The sequence below is a fragment of the Microtus oregoni genome, unplaced genomic scaffold (assembly GCF_018167655.1).
Source record: "Microtus oregoni isolate MIOR12 unplaced genomic scaffold, Mior012 000009F_ref0000495, whole genome shotgun sequence".
Lineage (NCBI taxonomy): Eukaryota > Metazoa > Chordata > Mammalia > Rodentia > Cricetidae > Microtus > Microtus oregoni.
Window position 1 is genome coordinate 53214656 of NW_024543068.1, and position 16815 is coordinate 53231470.

The 16815-nt window shown below is 46.1% G+C and overlaps 1 protein-coding gene across 1 annotated transcript; it reads right to left on the minus strand.

Annotated features, from left to right (window-relative positions):
* Positions 1–7109: 7109 nt before the first annotated feature.
* On the minus strand, positions 7110–15245 carry Agr2 (anterior gradient 2, protein disulphide isomerase family member). The gene is made up of 8 exons (XM_041658503.1): positions 15093–15245; positions 12453–12589; positions 12121–12184; positions 11962–12014; positions 10697–10770; positions 9580–9643; positions 8173–8256; positions 7110–7335 (listed from the first exon to the last, which is right to left on the minus strand). Exons 2-8 carry the CDS (start codon positions 12580–12582, stop codon positions 7286–7288), a joined length of 519 nt encoding a protein of 172 aa, XP_041514437.1. The 5' UTR covers positions 12583–12589; positions 15093–15245; the 3' UTR covers positions 7110–7285.
* Between the last annotated feature and the right edge of the window lie 1570 nt (positions 15246–16815).

Genomic DNA, 16815 nt, shown 5'->3' on the forward strand with positions numbered 1-16815 from the left:
TCTTGGTGTTTGGGTTTTGAATCAAAAGAAGGTACTGGGAGCACTGATAACCAAGGTAAGTCAGTGTCCTCTGTCTGCTCTCTGATGGCTTCTACCATACCCCAAAATAGTGTTTAGCCAAGGTCAGTCAGTGTCCTCCATCTGCTCTCTGATGGCCAAAATAGTGTTTGATGGAGCCTTGGGAACCCCCAGTAACGATGTCTGTTGACGGATATCCTCAAATCCTTTCTTAGGGTTAAAAAATGAATATTGTACGTGTGCTTGTGTGTGTGTGTGTGTGTGTGTTTAGGTCAGAGGACAGTTGGTAAGAATTGGTTCTCTCCTACCTATGGGTCTAGGGATCATACTTGGTCATCAGTCTAGGTGGCAAGCACTGTTACTGCTGAACAACCTCCTGGTCCCTGAATGCTTTACCGAACTGTTTAATTGATTAATATTATCTGCATGATGAGAAAGGTGCTTTTACTTATTTGAAACCAACGAGCGGCCTCCTCCAACAGACGTCACTGGTATTTATTGGCAAGAGTACACATATTATGTTCCATTAGTGACAGTTAATTCCTGTCTTGGTTTGAAGTAGCATGTGATACGTTGTTGGTGATTTCTCTCCCTCCCTCCCTCCCTCCCTCCCTCTCTCTCTCTCTCTCTCTCTCTTCTCTCTCTCTCTCTCTCTGGATAAGTTTCAGACCAAGAAGGCTCTCAAGGGCTGACATGCAGATTAATGCACCTTGGAGCACTTTGTCGCTCTGCCTCTTCTGTGATTCTCTGGTTCCAGTAAGTCCGGTACAGAAGTAGACCGCGTTGTCTCTAGGGTGTCATTGCTGAGCACTGTGGCCGCCTGGGCTGAGCTGCTTGTGCCGTAAGATGGGGATGTGATCATGAAATGAGCGTGTTGAATTGTTTTCGTCTCATTGCTGAGCACTGTGGCCGCCTGGGCTGGGCTGCTTGTGCCCTAAGATGAGGGATGTGATCATGAAATGAGCGTGTTGAATTGTTTTCGTTTTCAATCATCCTGTGTTTTTTCTGTTTCCTCAGCTGCAGTTCAAAACATCTGACAAGGTTCCTGACCCTAGGATACTTGTCTTGGTGTAAACGGTTGCAGATGGAAAGGCTGTTGCACAGAGAGCCGTACAGCTTGCCTACGCCTTGGTTTGTGCTCTAATTGCAACTCCAGTAGCTTCAGGGGGGATCTGATACCTTGGACCCTTTAGGCACCTGCATACATGCATATACCACAACACACACACACAGTACACAAAATGAGAAAAATAATTTTTTAAAAAGATTTCTCTCTCTTTCTTTCTTTCTTTCTTTCTTTCTTTCTTTCTTTCTTTCTTATGTATACAGTATTCTCAGTATTCTGTCTGCATGTATGCCTGCAGGCCAGAAGAGGGCACCAGATCTCATTACAGATGGTTGTGAGCCACCATGTGGTTGCTGGGGATTGAACTCAGGACCTTTGGAAGAGCAGGCAATGCTCTTAACCTCTGAGCCATCTCTCCAGCCCCTAAATTTTGTTTTCTAAATCAGGGTCTGGCCCTGGTGAGTATTTCTGTTTATTATGGATTTTGTCTTTTGACACAGGGTCTTTCTATATATCTCAGACAGTTTTTGAATTGTCTCTGTAGCCCAGGCTAGCCTCAGGCCTAAGGTGATTCTCCTAACGCATGTACTACCACACCCCAGGTGAATCTTTAGGGTTTTGAAATCGCTGGATTATGTAAATGAACAGTAAGTAATAAATGACTAGCCAGTCAGCATCAGCATGTGCTTTTTTTTTTTTTTTTTTTTTTTTTTTGGTTTTTCGAGACAGGGTTTCTCTGTGGTTTTGGAGCCTGTCCTGGAACTAGCGCTTGTAGACCAGACTGGTCTCGAACTCACAGAGATCCGCCTACCTCTGCCTCCCAAATGCTGGGATTAAAGGCGTGCGCCACCACCGCCCGGCCAGCATGTGCATTTTTAAGAGCCAGAATATTCTCTGTCAAATGAATCTGACTTTTTCTTTGTTTGGGATCTGAAGGCGGTGATTATCCACCCCCTTCTATGACACGTTGGGATCCCTGTTAGTTTCTCATTGAAGACACGCATCTGCCATTTCATGGTGTCTCAGCATCTACTGGGAAACCCTCTGAACAGGTCCATTCCATCCCAGACCAAGAACGGCTGAACTGTGAGCCTGCAGAGCCCAGGCAAGGCTCCTGATTGCCGGAGGGGTGCTCCCCTGTGCACCTGCAGCCACAGAGTGTGATGCCCAGAGAGCAATGCAGATCTCAAGTCACAGCAAACAACTGTGCGGCCAGCTCTCCGTTCCCTCCCCTCCAAACCTTTTATCTCCGGGCAATGGTGGTGCACGCCTTTAATCCCAGCACTCGGGAGGCAGAGGCAGGCGGATCTCTGTGAGTTCGAGACCAGCCTGGTCTACAGAGCTGGTTCCAGGACAGGCTCCAAAGCCACAGAGAAACCCTGTCTCGAAAAACCAAAAAAAAACAAAACAAAAACAACAAACAAACAAAAAAACAAAACAAACCTTTTATCTCCTTGCAGAGGAGCTTACTGCGTATGTAGTTCTCTGACTTCCCTGTGTACTTGTCCCCTTAGAGAAATGGCTGACTTTCCTGTGTACATGTCCCCTTAGAGGAATGCCTGACTTCCTTGTGTACATGTCCCCTTAGAGGAATGTCTGATTTCCCTGTGTACATGTTCCCTTCAGAAGAATGTTCCTTAGATCATTTTTTAATCAACCTTGGTGTGAAAGGTGTAATTTTAGCTCAGGAAATTACTGCTAGTGCAGAGGGGAAATGGTTCACTGTAATCTCTCCCATCTGAGCTCACCATAGGTGAAGTTTATCTCTGATACTCTGCTCTGGGGACAGCATAGTGTTTGCTGTGAAAACCAATTCTGCATGCTCAACCTTGAAAATACAGCACCAAAGGGAACCTTCCAGAGAGGGAGAGGAAGCCAGGCATTCAGTTCTTGGTTTCTCTGACCCAAGCCCTCCTTCTTCAATATCCCTAAATATTTGTTTAAACCCTGCTTCGGTTAATTCATCACTTTGTAAATACATTAAATATGTGAAGCTATTTGGCATTTTAGCTGAGAAAATCCTGAGACCGGAGCACATTAGACACACTGTAGCTGTATAGACTCGACTGCTTATGTAGGGATGGTTTTATTGGGGGTGATATCAACATTAAAGAGCAACTTTACGAGGCTTCTAGCTAGTGAGGGAGTTTATGCAGGCAGTGTTTGATGGGAAGAGATGGGAGAGGATGAGGCTAGTGCTATTTTGATTTTCCTTTTAACTTTTGAAGTTAGTTTTTAATTACGTGTATATGTGTTTGTGTGTGGGCTATGTACATGTCAGTACAGATCCCATGCAAGCCAGGAGAGGGTATTGGATCCCCTGGATCTGGAGTCACAGACAGTTCTGAACTGCCTGATGTGGGTGCTGGAAACTGAACTTGGATCCTCTTGAAGAGCAGCAGGTGCTCTCGGCCACCATGGCATTTCTCCAGCCCCATCCTGCAGTTTTTCTGGAATGTCCTGTCATACCTGGACACAGTAGTCCTTGAGACTCCCCGGCTTTGAATCCAGCTTCGGTCACTACTTTCCTTAGGGACAACTATCATGGAGATTTATTCTCGAATGAGTCCTTGAGGGAGTCGCCACAGGTAAAGTGTGTGTCACAGGATGGACTTTGCCATCTGTGGAGGGCAAAACTGCAGCCTTTGCTTGCTTTCAGAATCTCGTTCTTTTCGAAGAGATGAGGTCATAACTTGGCAAGGGGCCATCTACTAAGCCAACGTGATCACAGCTTCTTCAACTGAATGAGGAGAGCTCTGGTCTTACTCAGAACCTTTTCTGTCCTTCCTGTTCTGTCTCCAGTTCTTAGGAGTGATGATAAAAAGACCCCAGCAGCTACATAAAATCACTGACGGCGAGGGGAAAACAAAAACCCAAATCACAGCAGATTAAATGATCGTTTGAGCGGATTGCTTCTGCAGCAGGTGACAGTGGCTTATCCCAGTGTGTTTACTTAATGGCTGATCTATGCTAGCAACATTTGTTTTTAAGCCGGAACTTTCTATGTAGTCCTGGCTACCTTGCAATTCACTATATAGAGCAGGCTGACACCCCCTGCTTCCGAAGATTTGCTTGCTTCTGCTCCCCATGGGCTGAATTAAAGGTTCGCCCTCAGTCAGTTAAAGGCAGTTTTCTTTCTGCCTCTCTCACCTGTGGGGTCTAAGATAAAACACATACATATATAAATTCATCATTTTAATCGTTATAAACATACAGTTACATGGCATTAAGTACATTTTTATTTCACAACTCTCACTATCTGGATTATTTACTTTTTAAAAATTATTTATATTTTCTATATGAGTACTCTGCATATATACCTGCAGGCCAGAAGATGACATCAGATCCTATTACAGATGGTTGTGAGCCACCACGTGGTTGCTGCTAACTGAACCCCGGTCCTCTGGAAGAACAGCCATCTCTTAACCACCGAGCCATCTCTCCAGCCCCTTATTTACTTTCTTATTTCTGTGAAGAGATGCCGTGGCCAAGGTGGCATACAAAAGAAAGCATTTATTATGGCTTTGCTTACAGTTTCAGAGGATGGTTCCATGTCTGTCATGGTGGAGGGCAAGGCACCAGACAGACAGACACGGTCCAGCAACGCAGAACTCACATCTTCTCCACAAGCCTGAGACAGAAAGGGACTGGACCTGGCCTGGGCTTCTGAAACCTCAAATCACCCGCAATGACACTCCTCCCCCCACAACGCCACACGGCCTAATGTTAGAGACCGGACATTCACACTAGCTGATGAGGCCATTCTAATTTGTCTTGCAAACCGGAATGCCACATCCACTAGGCAGTAAAAGTACCCCTTTGTTCCCCCTTCCCTGGCCCTTAATGACCAGATTTGCTCTTCTGCACAGTAACACAGGCCAGGATTTCTGCCCTGCTCACCCAGCAGTACCCATGGCACCTCTGAGCTGCAGCTTGTCTCCCCCTCTGTCCACTGACAGACGCGTGGGTTGCTTCCACCTTTACCTGCTGGGAATAGCGCTGAGCATGGGCACACACACATGCCCTGCTTTCAGTTTTGAGTACACACACATGCATTGCCGACCTGGGTTCTCACTTCACGCTTACAGTTTGAGGCACCACTGGCCTGTTTTTCATACCATTTTATGTTACCATGGTTACTGACATTTTTCTTCAGCCTTTAGACATAAAATTCTCTGTACTCCGCTCCAGTCTTGTGATTATGTGTCAAATCAATACTTTAGGTACATTTTGACCTTAACTTTAAGCACAAATAGAAGATTATGAATGTTGGGAGTTGGATCTGGTGGGAAGAGTGGCCTTGCTCATGAGCAAGTTCTACAACACATGCCCTCGGAGTGGAATCCCCAGCTCTTTTAGGTTTTGGCTGCACAGATTTCATATTTCCTGTGGTTACAAATGTAAGAAAGGACGCCAGTTCTTTCTGTATGATCTCTTCCAGTTTTCCATGCTCATTATTTTTAAAAGAATTTTAAAGATTTATTTCTTTTACCTTATGTGTGTGTTTTGCCTGTATGTATGTATGTATGTATGTATGTATGTATGTATGGGCACCACGTGCATGCTCAGTGCCCAGAGAGTCCAAAAGAGTGTGTGAGATCTTAGAACTGGAATCATAGGCACTTGTGAGCCACCTTATGGGTGCTGGGAACCGAACCTGGGTCTTCTGCAGTAGCCGTAAGTCCTCTTAACCTCTGAGCCACCTCTCTAGACCCAAACATTTCTTTATTTGTTTGTTGTGTGTGTGTCTGTGTGTGCATGCACACATGTGCATGCCACGGCTCACATGTGGAGGTCAGGGCACAACCTGCAGGAGCTGTTTTTACCTTTCCCCATGTGGATCCGGGGATTGAAGTTAGACCCTTAGTGGCAGGTGCTCTCACCTGCTGAGCCATCTTTGCCTGCCTCTCTGGAGCTTCCTAAATGCAATAATTTCCCCTTTTCAGCACATGTACGCCTCCTGCTTGTGAGAGGTGGAAAAGCACTCTGGGAAAATCAACAAGGCCAATCATTTCTTCGGAAAAGGAACTCTGCAGTGATGTTACCCACCCTGAGCACATCAGGGGTGTGTGTGGGAGGGAGTGGGGGGGTGACGGGCAGGAAGTCCCCATGACTCTGTGAGATTCAGTGTGGCCAGCCAGGTAAGAGTGAAGCCACACAAAGCCGGCTCCCTGCCTGATGCTGCACGTCCTCCCTTCTCCAGACAGTAGTGACCTCTGACCTCAACCTCACCACTGACTCTCATCGCCCTTTGCTTCCTCCTGGTGACAGGCGGAGAGGCTGAGGCAATCAGTCTGAGCCCTCTCAAGACCTGGTTTCTGGCTCCTCCAGATGGCGCCTGCTCAAGGGCACGTCTCGGCTTCTCTAAGGTGTTCTCAGTGTGCACTAGTGACTGTTCTAGTGGGAGAGGCTCCTGGAGACAGCATCTGATGTGCTGGAGGCTTTCTCTGAGATCACCGAGTGGAGAAAAAGCTGCCTATAATCAAGTTACTAAGTGTGTCCTAGGGGTTTCTAGCTAGCATGGGAATGGCTCCTTCTACACGAGATTCCATTTTGTGTGGGAGTGGGGTGCCTTCCTGTGTTATCTTTTACAGGAAAGCACGCGCTGTGTAAGCTTCTGCAGGGTGAGCTCGTGTCTCATCAGGAATACCTTATAATGTGTCAGGATAACAGCAACAATCTTGATGGCTTCTATCTTAGTTGTCTGAATTAGCTTTGTCTTGTTCCTTTATGAGCATTTTGTGTGTATCCAATGTTCCTGTTTAGTGAGTAAAACTGAAACCAAGTAACCTTTCTTTCTTTCCCTTTTTGCCACCCTCCCACCCTCCGACCCTCCCTCCCTTCCTCCCTTCCTTTTTTCATTTGAAAGAAATAGTTTGAATTTTGAGACAACACCCCTCTCTGCAGTTCAAGCCTGCCTCTAGTTCAGTACAATGGTCTCACCTCTAAGAAGAGCTTAGCCATGGACTGTTGTGCCAGGCTGGTCCAGATAGCTTTTCTATGAAAAACTAAAACAACTCTCCGGTTGGAGTACTCACAAGACTTTATTTTTTAGAAAACCATGCTCACTGTAGTAGGTAAGAATATCTTCCCATGTACGGGTGTTTAAAAAATACATCTGTCGTAACATTCAACCGTGATGTCACCAGCAGTTCCCAGTGCTTCTGCCTTCCCATCGCTGGGTGCCCTGCACAGCTGTCTCTACAATTCGGTCTTCAGCAGCTTGAGCGCTTTCTTCATGTTGTCCAGCACTGAGGGATGCAAAATCAGGATAAGCAAGTGACCATTTATAAGGTCACTGCTGTTCAAACGAGTGTGGCCCCCATCAGCTCAAATATTTGAATGCTTGGTCCCCAGTTGGTGAAACTGTTCGGGAAGGACTAGGAGGTGTGGCCTTGTTGGAGGCTTGCCACTGGGGGTGGGCAGGCTGTGAGTTTCAAAAGCCCAGGCAGCATGTGGGTGACGACCAGGGTTCGAATAGGAAGATTCTAGGAGCCCCTGCCAGAGACTAGGACTGGTCCTGGGACGGAATCCAATCTCTTCCCAGAAGAACCAGTCAAGTGTCCCAGTTCGCATCTCCTTGAATTGTCGGTCTCATCTGCCATAAATCAGCCTCTTTCCTTCTCCCTCATCTCTCCCCGCCCCTCACTAGTGACAGCCAACACAGTGAATAAGCCACTCTCCCAATCATTTGCCCAGGATCTCAAGTTGGACCTGAGTTTCACCACCGCAACACGGACTCAATGATTTCCCTTTTCATTATTTGGGGGGATGGGATCGAAGAAACCCTCTTGTGAATTCTCCCGCGTCAGGTCTGTGACAGATGGGTTCGTGTGCGGTTGTGAAGGGAGAAAAGTTGAGGGGCAGACGGCGTTCTGCTACATTCTCCTGGAGGAGCCGGTACCACGACCGAATGATTTATCCTTCGTGGAGATGTTTACAAAGTGGGCAGTGGAGTGGGGCATAGGGTTTGCCGAAGGGGAAAAAGTTTGGGTCGTACTGATTCTCTGGCACCCCTGCGCAGAGGTCTAGCCCACCTCAGTCGGGGCCTCTCCCTGGCACTCCAGCAATAGGGATCTCGGACTTACACAGAGCTGTGTCAGAAGGTTCGTAAGCGTAGAGACGGTTTGAGTATCTTCCAGTGATGTCTGCCCTCACTGTCAGGGATGGGTCTGCGGAGATAAAGAACAAGGATATTTGAAAGTGAGAGCTGGAATAAAGCCTGTGGCTTGCCGGGGAGAGGGTGGTGGTGATGGGAACGCAAAAGGTTAACCTGGATCAGATTGATTCTCTTTTTGTTTGTTTATTTTCATTAATTTCTTTGTTTGCTTGTTTGTTTTGCGCAGAGTCTCACTCTGTAGCCCACCCAGACTGGCAAGAAATCCACTATGTACACCAGGTTGGCCCCTGCCTCAGCCTCCCGAGTGCTGGAATTTTGGGTCTGTGTCACCATGCACAGTTTATACAATGAAACCCAAGGCTTGTGCTCCTGGATAAGCACCCGCCTACTGCGCTGCATCCCCAGTCTTTTTCCTTCTTTAGACAAAAAAAATGAAAGTCCCTAAGTACGGCAGGGTCAGATAACCACATCGCGCCTTCCTCTTTCATTTTCTTTTAATACTTTGTGGTTAATCAGCTGCATTTTAAAATAGAGGCATGAATTTTCCCTTTTATCCTTCTTTAAATATTCCCCCAGGTTTAAATCCATCTATAACACTGAGCATGGTGGTGCATGCCAGTAATCCCAGCATTTGGAGCCCGGAGGTAGGAGGATCAGGGACTCAAGATTATTCTTGGCTATGTAGAGAGTTTGAGGCTAGCCTGGACTACATGAAACTGTCTCAAAAAAAGGCAACAAGGAAACCCCCAAACAAATTCAGCCATTCTGTCGCTCTTTCATGTAAGTTGAAACTATGTAACTAATGAGAAAGGACACTTTAAAGGTGTGGTCCATCCAATCCGGAAGAACGAAAAGGGAGTGTGAAGAGGCAGGTTTTAAAAGGGGTGGCTGGGGTGTAGGGCTGGGCTTGATGGTAGAGCTTTTGCCAGGTGTACACAAGGCCCTGAGCTGGAAGCCTACGACTGAGAAAGAGTGGTGACGAAATGAATGTCCTAAAATAGGGGAGACGGCATGTGAGAGCCAGCTGGATGTTTGCAGTCCGTCTCATCCTGGAGCGGACTGTCTTTATCTCTTCAGAATGCTGGACCAGGACCAACAGATAACGAATTTCCAGAAGCAGAGATTTACTTGTCTGGAGGAAAGAAGTCATTTGTGGAGATAGTGGTTCATTGACATGTCCTGGCGAGAGTGTAGTATTGTGAGACATCCTGCCCAGGACGGCATGCTACTTGCTGGAGGTTGGTGACCTTGCTTCTAGTGAAGTGACTGGTGGGGTTGGGGACATGGATGGGGAGGTCTGATGTGGGGGAGGTAGGATGTGGCTTGCAGTTGCATAACTTTCAGTGTGTCTTATGTCACTGGGACCCCCACTTACCCACAAACAGAATTCTGGGGACATACTGGCCGTCAGGAGAGAGGTGCTTGTCTGTTGTTTCATACTGAGGTAAAAACAAAACAAAACACAGCTGCTTGTTTATTCTTTAGGTATTTTCAAATTTGCCAATGCAAAAATGTGTTGGTTAGATTTTCCTGGAGTTAGAAAGGGCACTGTGAGCAGTGAAACCGTTATTAAGAGAGGGCTGGGGGGAGGTGTCTGGAAAAGGGCTATAGAACAGATAAACAGAAGGGGGGCTTTAGGGATGAGCCAAGGGGCTCGCGAGGGTGGGGGCACAAACACAAACTGCATATGGAAATGTCACAGTGGAATCCATGACTTTTTAAACTATTTTAAAAAGCTAATTGGGAAAGAGAATATGTCTCTCAGTGCACCATGGACCCGAGGCATTGCTGGGGACTCTCTTCTCCAAAGATTCCACAACAAGCTAGAAGAAGCATCTCAGAGTGGAAAGAGTGGCATGTGGTACAGAACCAGAAGCAGGCAGCTAACAGATGTTCTGATCAGAGAACACAGCAGGCTTAGGAGGAAGACACAGAGGACCTGTGACTGGACAGGTAGGAGGCCATTGTTACAGAGGAGGAGCATGGCTAAGACAGAAGGGCTAGTGAGGAGGAAATGAGACGGGAGGAATGGAGCTGACGCCCGGGACACGTGGGTAGATCTAGACAACCAGAGCTCTCTCCCGTGGAGAGAAAGAGGTGACAGGAACCAGTGAGCCAGGTCTGGAGAAGATGGGCAGAACAGAAAAACCAGTTACTAAAAGCCAGCCCAGAAATCCTGACCATTGAGTATATTTTTCAGATAAGATTATTAATTACCACATTAAAACATAAGTGTGTCACACTAAGAAACAGGCTGCAGGTGTGGCTCAGTGGTAGAACATTCCTCAGCACGTGCCAAGTGCTGGCCTCAATTCCAGCAAAGCAAAGGTTTCAAAAAAAGATTATTAACGAAGTACAGAATCCTAGGTTTCTCATCTGGGAGATAGGTACTTGGCAGAGATGCTCGTTAATGCCGCAAGACTGAGATGCACGGGAAAAAGTGAACCAGACATGGGACCCAGAGATGCAGGTGGTGGTGAGGGGACACTTACAACCAGGTTGAGGAGAACAAACTGGTCTGCCAATTTCTGAATTTCCTTATTTTCAGCAAACACTTTCTTTAAAGCTGTAATATAAGAAGAAGAAAAAAGGGTCCTTGAGCATTTATCTCAGTTTTGGTTAGAGCCCTTACTTTCTGTTGTCTTTTAATGTGAATAGTGTTTTTAATACAATACCGACGTTGCCCCTCCAGCAAATGACGTGTGATGTTACTGAATACTATATTGTAGCAGGCAGCATTTTATATACTAGGGAAAATATCTTGAGTGGAAAAGCACACGCAACGTTCAGAGTTCAGACGCTTATGTGGGAATCAGAGCATAAACCAGTACATACCATATATGTAATTTTCATGTATGGATTCATACATAGGGGAAACAAAGTGAAACAAAGGCTTGAAAAGCTGCTCATTTTTCGTGGCAGATCTCTTCCAGAAGGCGATAGATACTGAGGTCACAGAGTGGTTTATTTAGGGCACAGGTTGCCCAGACTAGCAGAGAGAGGTCACTGCCAGCAGAGGGCGCTGTACGAGCAACAGCCTTGGTGAATAGGGATGAATTGCATATCCTGTGGGAATGTGTGATCCCAACAGGACAGGAAAACCATGCCCTGACCAGATGGGGTCCAGCCTCGAAGGCCACAGCCAGGAACCAGCTTTAATTTTGTTTGTGATGAGAAGCCACTGGAACACATGAGGGAAGCGGCTGATTTGTGTTGAACAGCTCCAGGCTGGCCTCTGCAGCTGTAGTCTTGTGGACAAGGTGTGATGTGGGCTTGGACTAAGGTGGTAGCATGGAGGCAGTGCAGAGTGGCTGGAATTGGGCAAGAAGGGCTTCCTAATACCCAGAGACTGGTGGAACGTGACCCAAAGAGTCCCCGTGCTAGAATCATTAGGTGAAGACTGCGATGAGCTTCTTACACCAAATGTGGGGAGCCTGTACAACCAGGCAGGCTGCATGTGTGTGAAGCTGTCTGGAGATTGATTTAATAGGAAATGGGTGTTTGTTGATGTATCGGATGGAAAAAGACGGAAGAAGTTGAGCATGAACCCCAGCAGTTCTTACTCAAAATACGCACTAGTAGTTAGTTCAAAACACGGAAACGTTCACATTTCTCTTTAAATATTTTTTCTTGTTTTAAAGTATTTAAAATCTTCTTCCTTGTTCAGCGGTGCTAGGCTCTAGGAATGTAAAGATGAATGATCGGAACCCTGACCTGACATAAAAGCCCCTAGAGAAAATGTAGAAGAGTAGATTACCTTGACTGTGTGGGCATTCGTCCAGGTGATGAATTATCATCAAGGGTCTGTTGCTGCGAGAGAGACGGAGATGGGATGTTTAACAGGATGTCATGATAGTCATCACTAGATGGCGCTCACGAGAGGCTCGAGGGCACTCCACGCAATCGACCGCCTTACCTTGTCTTGGATTTGTATAGGGCTTCTTCATAAGTCTGAGTCCAGATGAGTTGATCGCCCCAACCTATAATAAGAGGAGTTGGTATCGTTAAATCCATTACAGTTTCAGGCCCAAATCTTCTGAAAGTAACAATAAAGACCTGGATAAAATGTCCTTAATACTAAAGAACAAAGACCCTCGGAGCAAGGAGACCAGATTATTAACTATGCTAAATCTAGAAAGAAAAAAAAACAATCCCCACTTATCTTCAGTGAACACATTTATTACCAGGAGTCAGAGAGTCTTTAGGACTTAAACTGCAGGTGGAAGGCAACAAAAAATAGACTTGTACCTCTGGAGAGGGTCTGGGGCAGTTTAGGCTTCGAGTCCTTTTTGGCTCCAGCTTTGACGGTGGTGTCTTTGGCCAGAGTATAGGAGAGGGCCACAAGAAGCAGGAATGCTGACACTGAAATTTTCTCCATGGCAAATCTGCACGGGAAAGAAACAGAAAGGAACTGGAATCTGCATAGTGTTTCACAGCAGTGGACAGCGCTGGGAACCAAGCTCAGACTTGAGACCGGAGTGGAAAGCAGGAGCTTCCCGGGGAAACTTACCGTGTGTCTACCCATTTAGTGTCTATCTGCCACCAGTCTCCACCTTCCAGATCAGTGCGTGTACAATACTTGTTGTATCTCATCTTATAACAGGATAATATATAGATTTTTAAGAAAATATATAACTAGTTAGATGTATATACTTTGCAGCTGAGGAAATACATGTTTAAAGTCATACTAAAAAAGCATATTACTGGTAGGTAACTTGGTGGTACCTTTGCTTCCCCCTTCCCTGATTTCTCACTGTGTAGATGAAGTCTCTAAAGTTCAGAGAGATGAGAAGATTTTGGGGATGAGTTCAGAGCAGAGTGCCAGCTCCCATCTCCCCTCCCTGAAACAGGCACCTGAAGCATAGACATCTTTGTCCTTCTGAGGAAATGGGCACATTGTTCTAGAAGAATGGATATGAGTGATGTGGTCCCATTCTTACTTCATTTAGAGCATGCTAGCTTTGCTGCTTCTCAGAAGACTCATTCTCTTTCCCTCCTGGGGATCTGCTCAAATGGTATTTGTTATGAACGAACTAAAACTCATACAGTGAACATTCTCGGCTGTTGTCTGAGCCTATGTGGCAGGGGAGGGCATACACGCCAGTGCACGGATGTGCTCTGGGATGTGCACGACACAGAGAATAAAACCCAGGCTTTCTTAAATTCCCCTTTCTCTCCTTCCTCAATTTGACGGTTGACTTCTAGGAAAAGCTGCAGGAGATGATCCCAAACAGGGCTTTAAATGAGCAGACACAGTGCAAGAGAGGAGGAAGGAAGGCCATGTAGGTTGTTTTTCCACTCAAAGTACCTCCGGGCCATACCATGGGCTGCAGCAGCAGACTTCAACTCTAGAAAATCCTGATGCTAAAGTTTCCCCAGAAAGCAATGCAGAGCTTCAGAGCCCCCTGCTAGTATCTGAATATTTCTTGATGAAGTCCAATAGACACAACAAACAAAGCAGGGTAGACGGTCATGGTTTAACTGCTAAGAGGGAAGATCCTCATCACTCGTGAACTGGAACAGAAACTCTTGCTAGACACCTGATGATTAAAAAGACGTCCCTGTTACCAACCCAAGTGATGCCTTAAATTAAACTGGCCAGTGGTTATCTGAGCCATAGTGTACAGACACACAGCAGCTCAGAAAAGATACAAGCTAAAGCAGGGATACCAGGTCATAAACTTCTACATTCCTCAGGATGCAGGAGTGCTAATAGCAACTTTTGTCTCCCGCAATTCTGCAATAGCAGCTCAAGCATACTAGAAGCTAGCGGTGCCCGGCAGCTCTCTTAGTATTGTGTCTTCTGTTCAATATTTAAAAATGGATGAGGTGCCTCATGTGAGGATTATTGCATTTCTGGAATACAAGCTGATTCAGAAGTATAGATAAACTTCTTTGACGTTATCAACAAATATCGAATATATATTGTTTGTATAAGCATTTGCATGTATCGAAAATATAAAGTAAATCGGCGGCTAAGGGCTGCATTTAATCCATTGCCAATTCTTGCTGTGCAAATGTCTCATAGAACTCCCTGCAATAGCCGTGCAGATCACGGGCTGGCACTAGGGATGTCACGTGTGTTTTATGACAGGATGCTTCAAGGAAGGCTAACATAACTGCTGTACAAACATCCCACTCTGAGATGGCTTTCTGGGATCCACTCTACTGAGCTCTCATGATGAAAACGGTCTGTTCTGCAAAGATTCTACTCTACAAACATCTGCATAAGCCCCTCAGAGCCTACAGAGCTCGATGCCTGAAGTCTTTGCTAAGTTTTGATAATTCGCGGCCTTCTCCACCCTGGACTACTGATTCTCTGGAACTGGTGTCTTTCACCGTAGCTCTGTCCCTATCTTGTGTTAGTGAATGTCCTTGCTGGAGGTTCCTGTGACTCTGTCTCTGTTACTTCAGAAAGTGCCCAGCTCTCCCCTCTGACAGTCTTAAAAACTGCAAAAGTAAAGAAAAACCGTTTCCTGCTTTGCAATAATATATTCCCAGGAGGGGAATCTGAGCTGAGTCTTCAGAGTGGAGGAGCCCGTGGCCTTTGTGCTACGTAGTGGGAGAGGAGCAGGGATTGGCACAGGATGTCATGCACCCTAACACAGGTTTGAAAACTCTTCAGTTCACCCACCCACAAACCTCCAGTTTCCTGACAGGCAAGGTGCCACCCTGAGCCTAGACAGGAATGCGATACTCTGCTACTTTTGGTCAAAGAAAGGCCTCAGCTAGCCTCCGTGGCTTGGGTGATACTCCTTCCACAGCCTGCTTCCTGCCCTGGGAACCTTGCTCGGATCTTGTCGGTTGACTGCCTGCATCTGTGCACAGCAATCAGGCCGTAGCTTACTCTAGCAGGTGCGCCGCCAAAGCCATTGTCAGTTGTCTTACCTGGGCTCCCCACCCTCCTGCGATGTGTGAGCTGCCCGGGTTGTCGTCCAAGCTTCTGAGTGTGCCAGCGGAGCCCTGAGCCTCTATTTATGGGCAGAGCACGCCCCAATCCCACCCACTAATCCTGTTTCTACAAGCTGCTAACACAGAAGCAAACTTTCCTTCTCCTAAGCAATTGTCTTTTCTGAGCTGAAAAGTTCCTTTTTTAAAAAGTGTTCATAGCACAAGCTTTTTTCTTTCTCTTCTTTTTCTTTTTTGTAAGCATACTGTTAGTGAAAGTATTATTATCAGTAGTTTTGGAGAAGCTGGGCAGTGTGCCAAGTCCAGGTAAGCGCTAAATGAAGACATCTGATTTGTCTGAAGGTTGATTTGTCTGTATGTGATTGGATGAAAGTTGGGGTTTATAGATATTCATTTCCTCCTTCTTGGGCAGACGGCATTTATTGAGCTTGAAAATGATGATTCACAATTCCAATCCTGCTTATAGTCAAAGAGCTGGCCGTACTCGGTTTCCACACAGACTGTTTTCCACAGTGTACCTGCCTCTTTCAAGGCATGCTTTAACTACAGGTGAAAGAAACACAGATCCTCTACCCATGGACTAGTTCAGACTTTAAGAAGTTATTGAAGAGAAAAGGATAGGTTAACACTGTGAGCTAATTGACCTGCTGATGAGTGAGTGTGTGTGTGTGTGTGTGTGTGTGTGTGTGCAACAAGTTTCCTCCAAGGAGTTTAAAGATACTCCAGAGATATTTTTTTATTTAGTGGTAAACTTTTCTGTTAGGCAGAGAAACAGGAAACCACTTACCTCATTTTTTCATACAAATGTCCAGAGTTCACCCCCTCTTCGAATATCTAATTACCGAGAAATTAAAAACTGGAATTCAAGTCTTCTCTTAGAAAAATTCAGTTCTGAGCTTTGTTCACAAATCCACATGCAATTCTTTAAAACCTCCGAACAGACAGATCTTCAGCGGGAAAGAGCCCGAGGGGTGAATTGTCTGCAGAGTAACTGTTGAAATGAATTAACTTTCCCATGCCTAAAAATATTTCAGCAGAGGCATGGATTCTGAGAGGCTAGCCACTCTCAAAATAATTGTCTTTGCCTCTGATTTTTACAAAAGTCTACATAGACCATTTTTTAAAGTTTGATTTAAAAAACTGATTTGCGCTAAAGCCTTGAGACTAGAATTGCTCTCACGCAGGCTCTTACTATTTAGCCCTTAGTTCAATTCAAACCTCCATGTTACAGATTTTACAATGAAGACACCAAGCAAGCAAGCAAACAAGGGCTTTCTGGAGGCCCTGTCACCAGTTGTGGGCACAGCTCAGAGCAAAGCCAGGGCTTGTTGATTCCATCATCCTGGAAATTGGAAGGTGGATGGGATTGAGCGGCGAGTTCCAGTCAGCATCCTGCTTCCGCTCGCTGGTTGTTGATGATAGAGATGGCATTGAACGCCTCTGGAATTACAGTCTGTGTGTCTGCAGTGGGGGGAGCACACCCATCTGAGTGACATACACAAGTGAGTGGAGAGTGGACTAAGGGAGGAGAAGGGACTTGGCTGTTGGACTCCTAGGATTGCCTCCACAGGAACAGTCCAGCCCTGGAGGCTGATGCACCAGAGATTCTCACGGTTCTAGAGACTCCCTGTCACCATTGGTGTGTCAGCAGGGTTAGGGTCTTCTAAGACTTCTGTCCTTATCCTGTAGACGAAATCATCAT

Coding starts and splice junctions, on each gene's coding strand:
- Agr2 (XM_041658503.1), bottom strand. CDS start 12,582: ATGGAGAAAATTTCAGTGTCAGCATTCCTGCTTCTTGTGGCCCTCTCC. Junction 12,185..12,452: donor GCCCCAGACCCTCTCCAGAG/GTACAAGTCTAT, acceptor CTCTTATTATAG/GTTGGGGCGATCAACTCATC. Junction 8,257..9,579: donor CCCCAGAATTCTGTTTGTGG/GTAAGTGGGGGT, acceptor TTATCTCCGCAG/ACCCATCCCTGACAGTGAGG.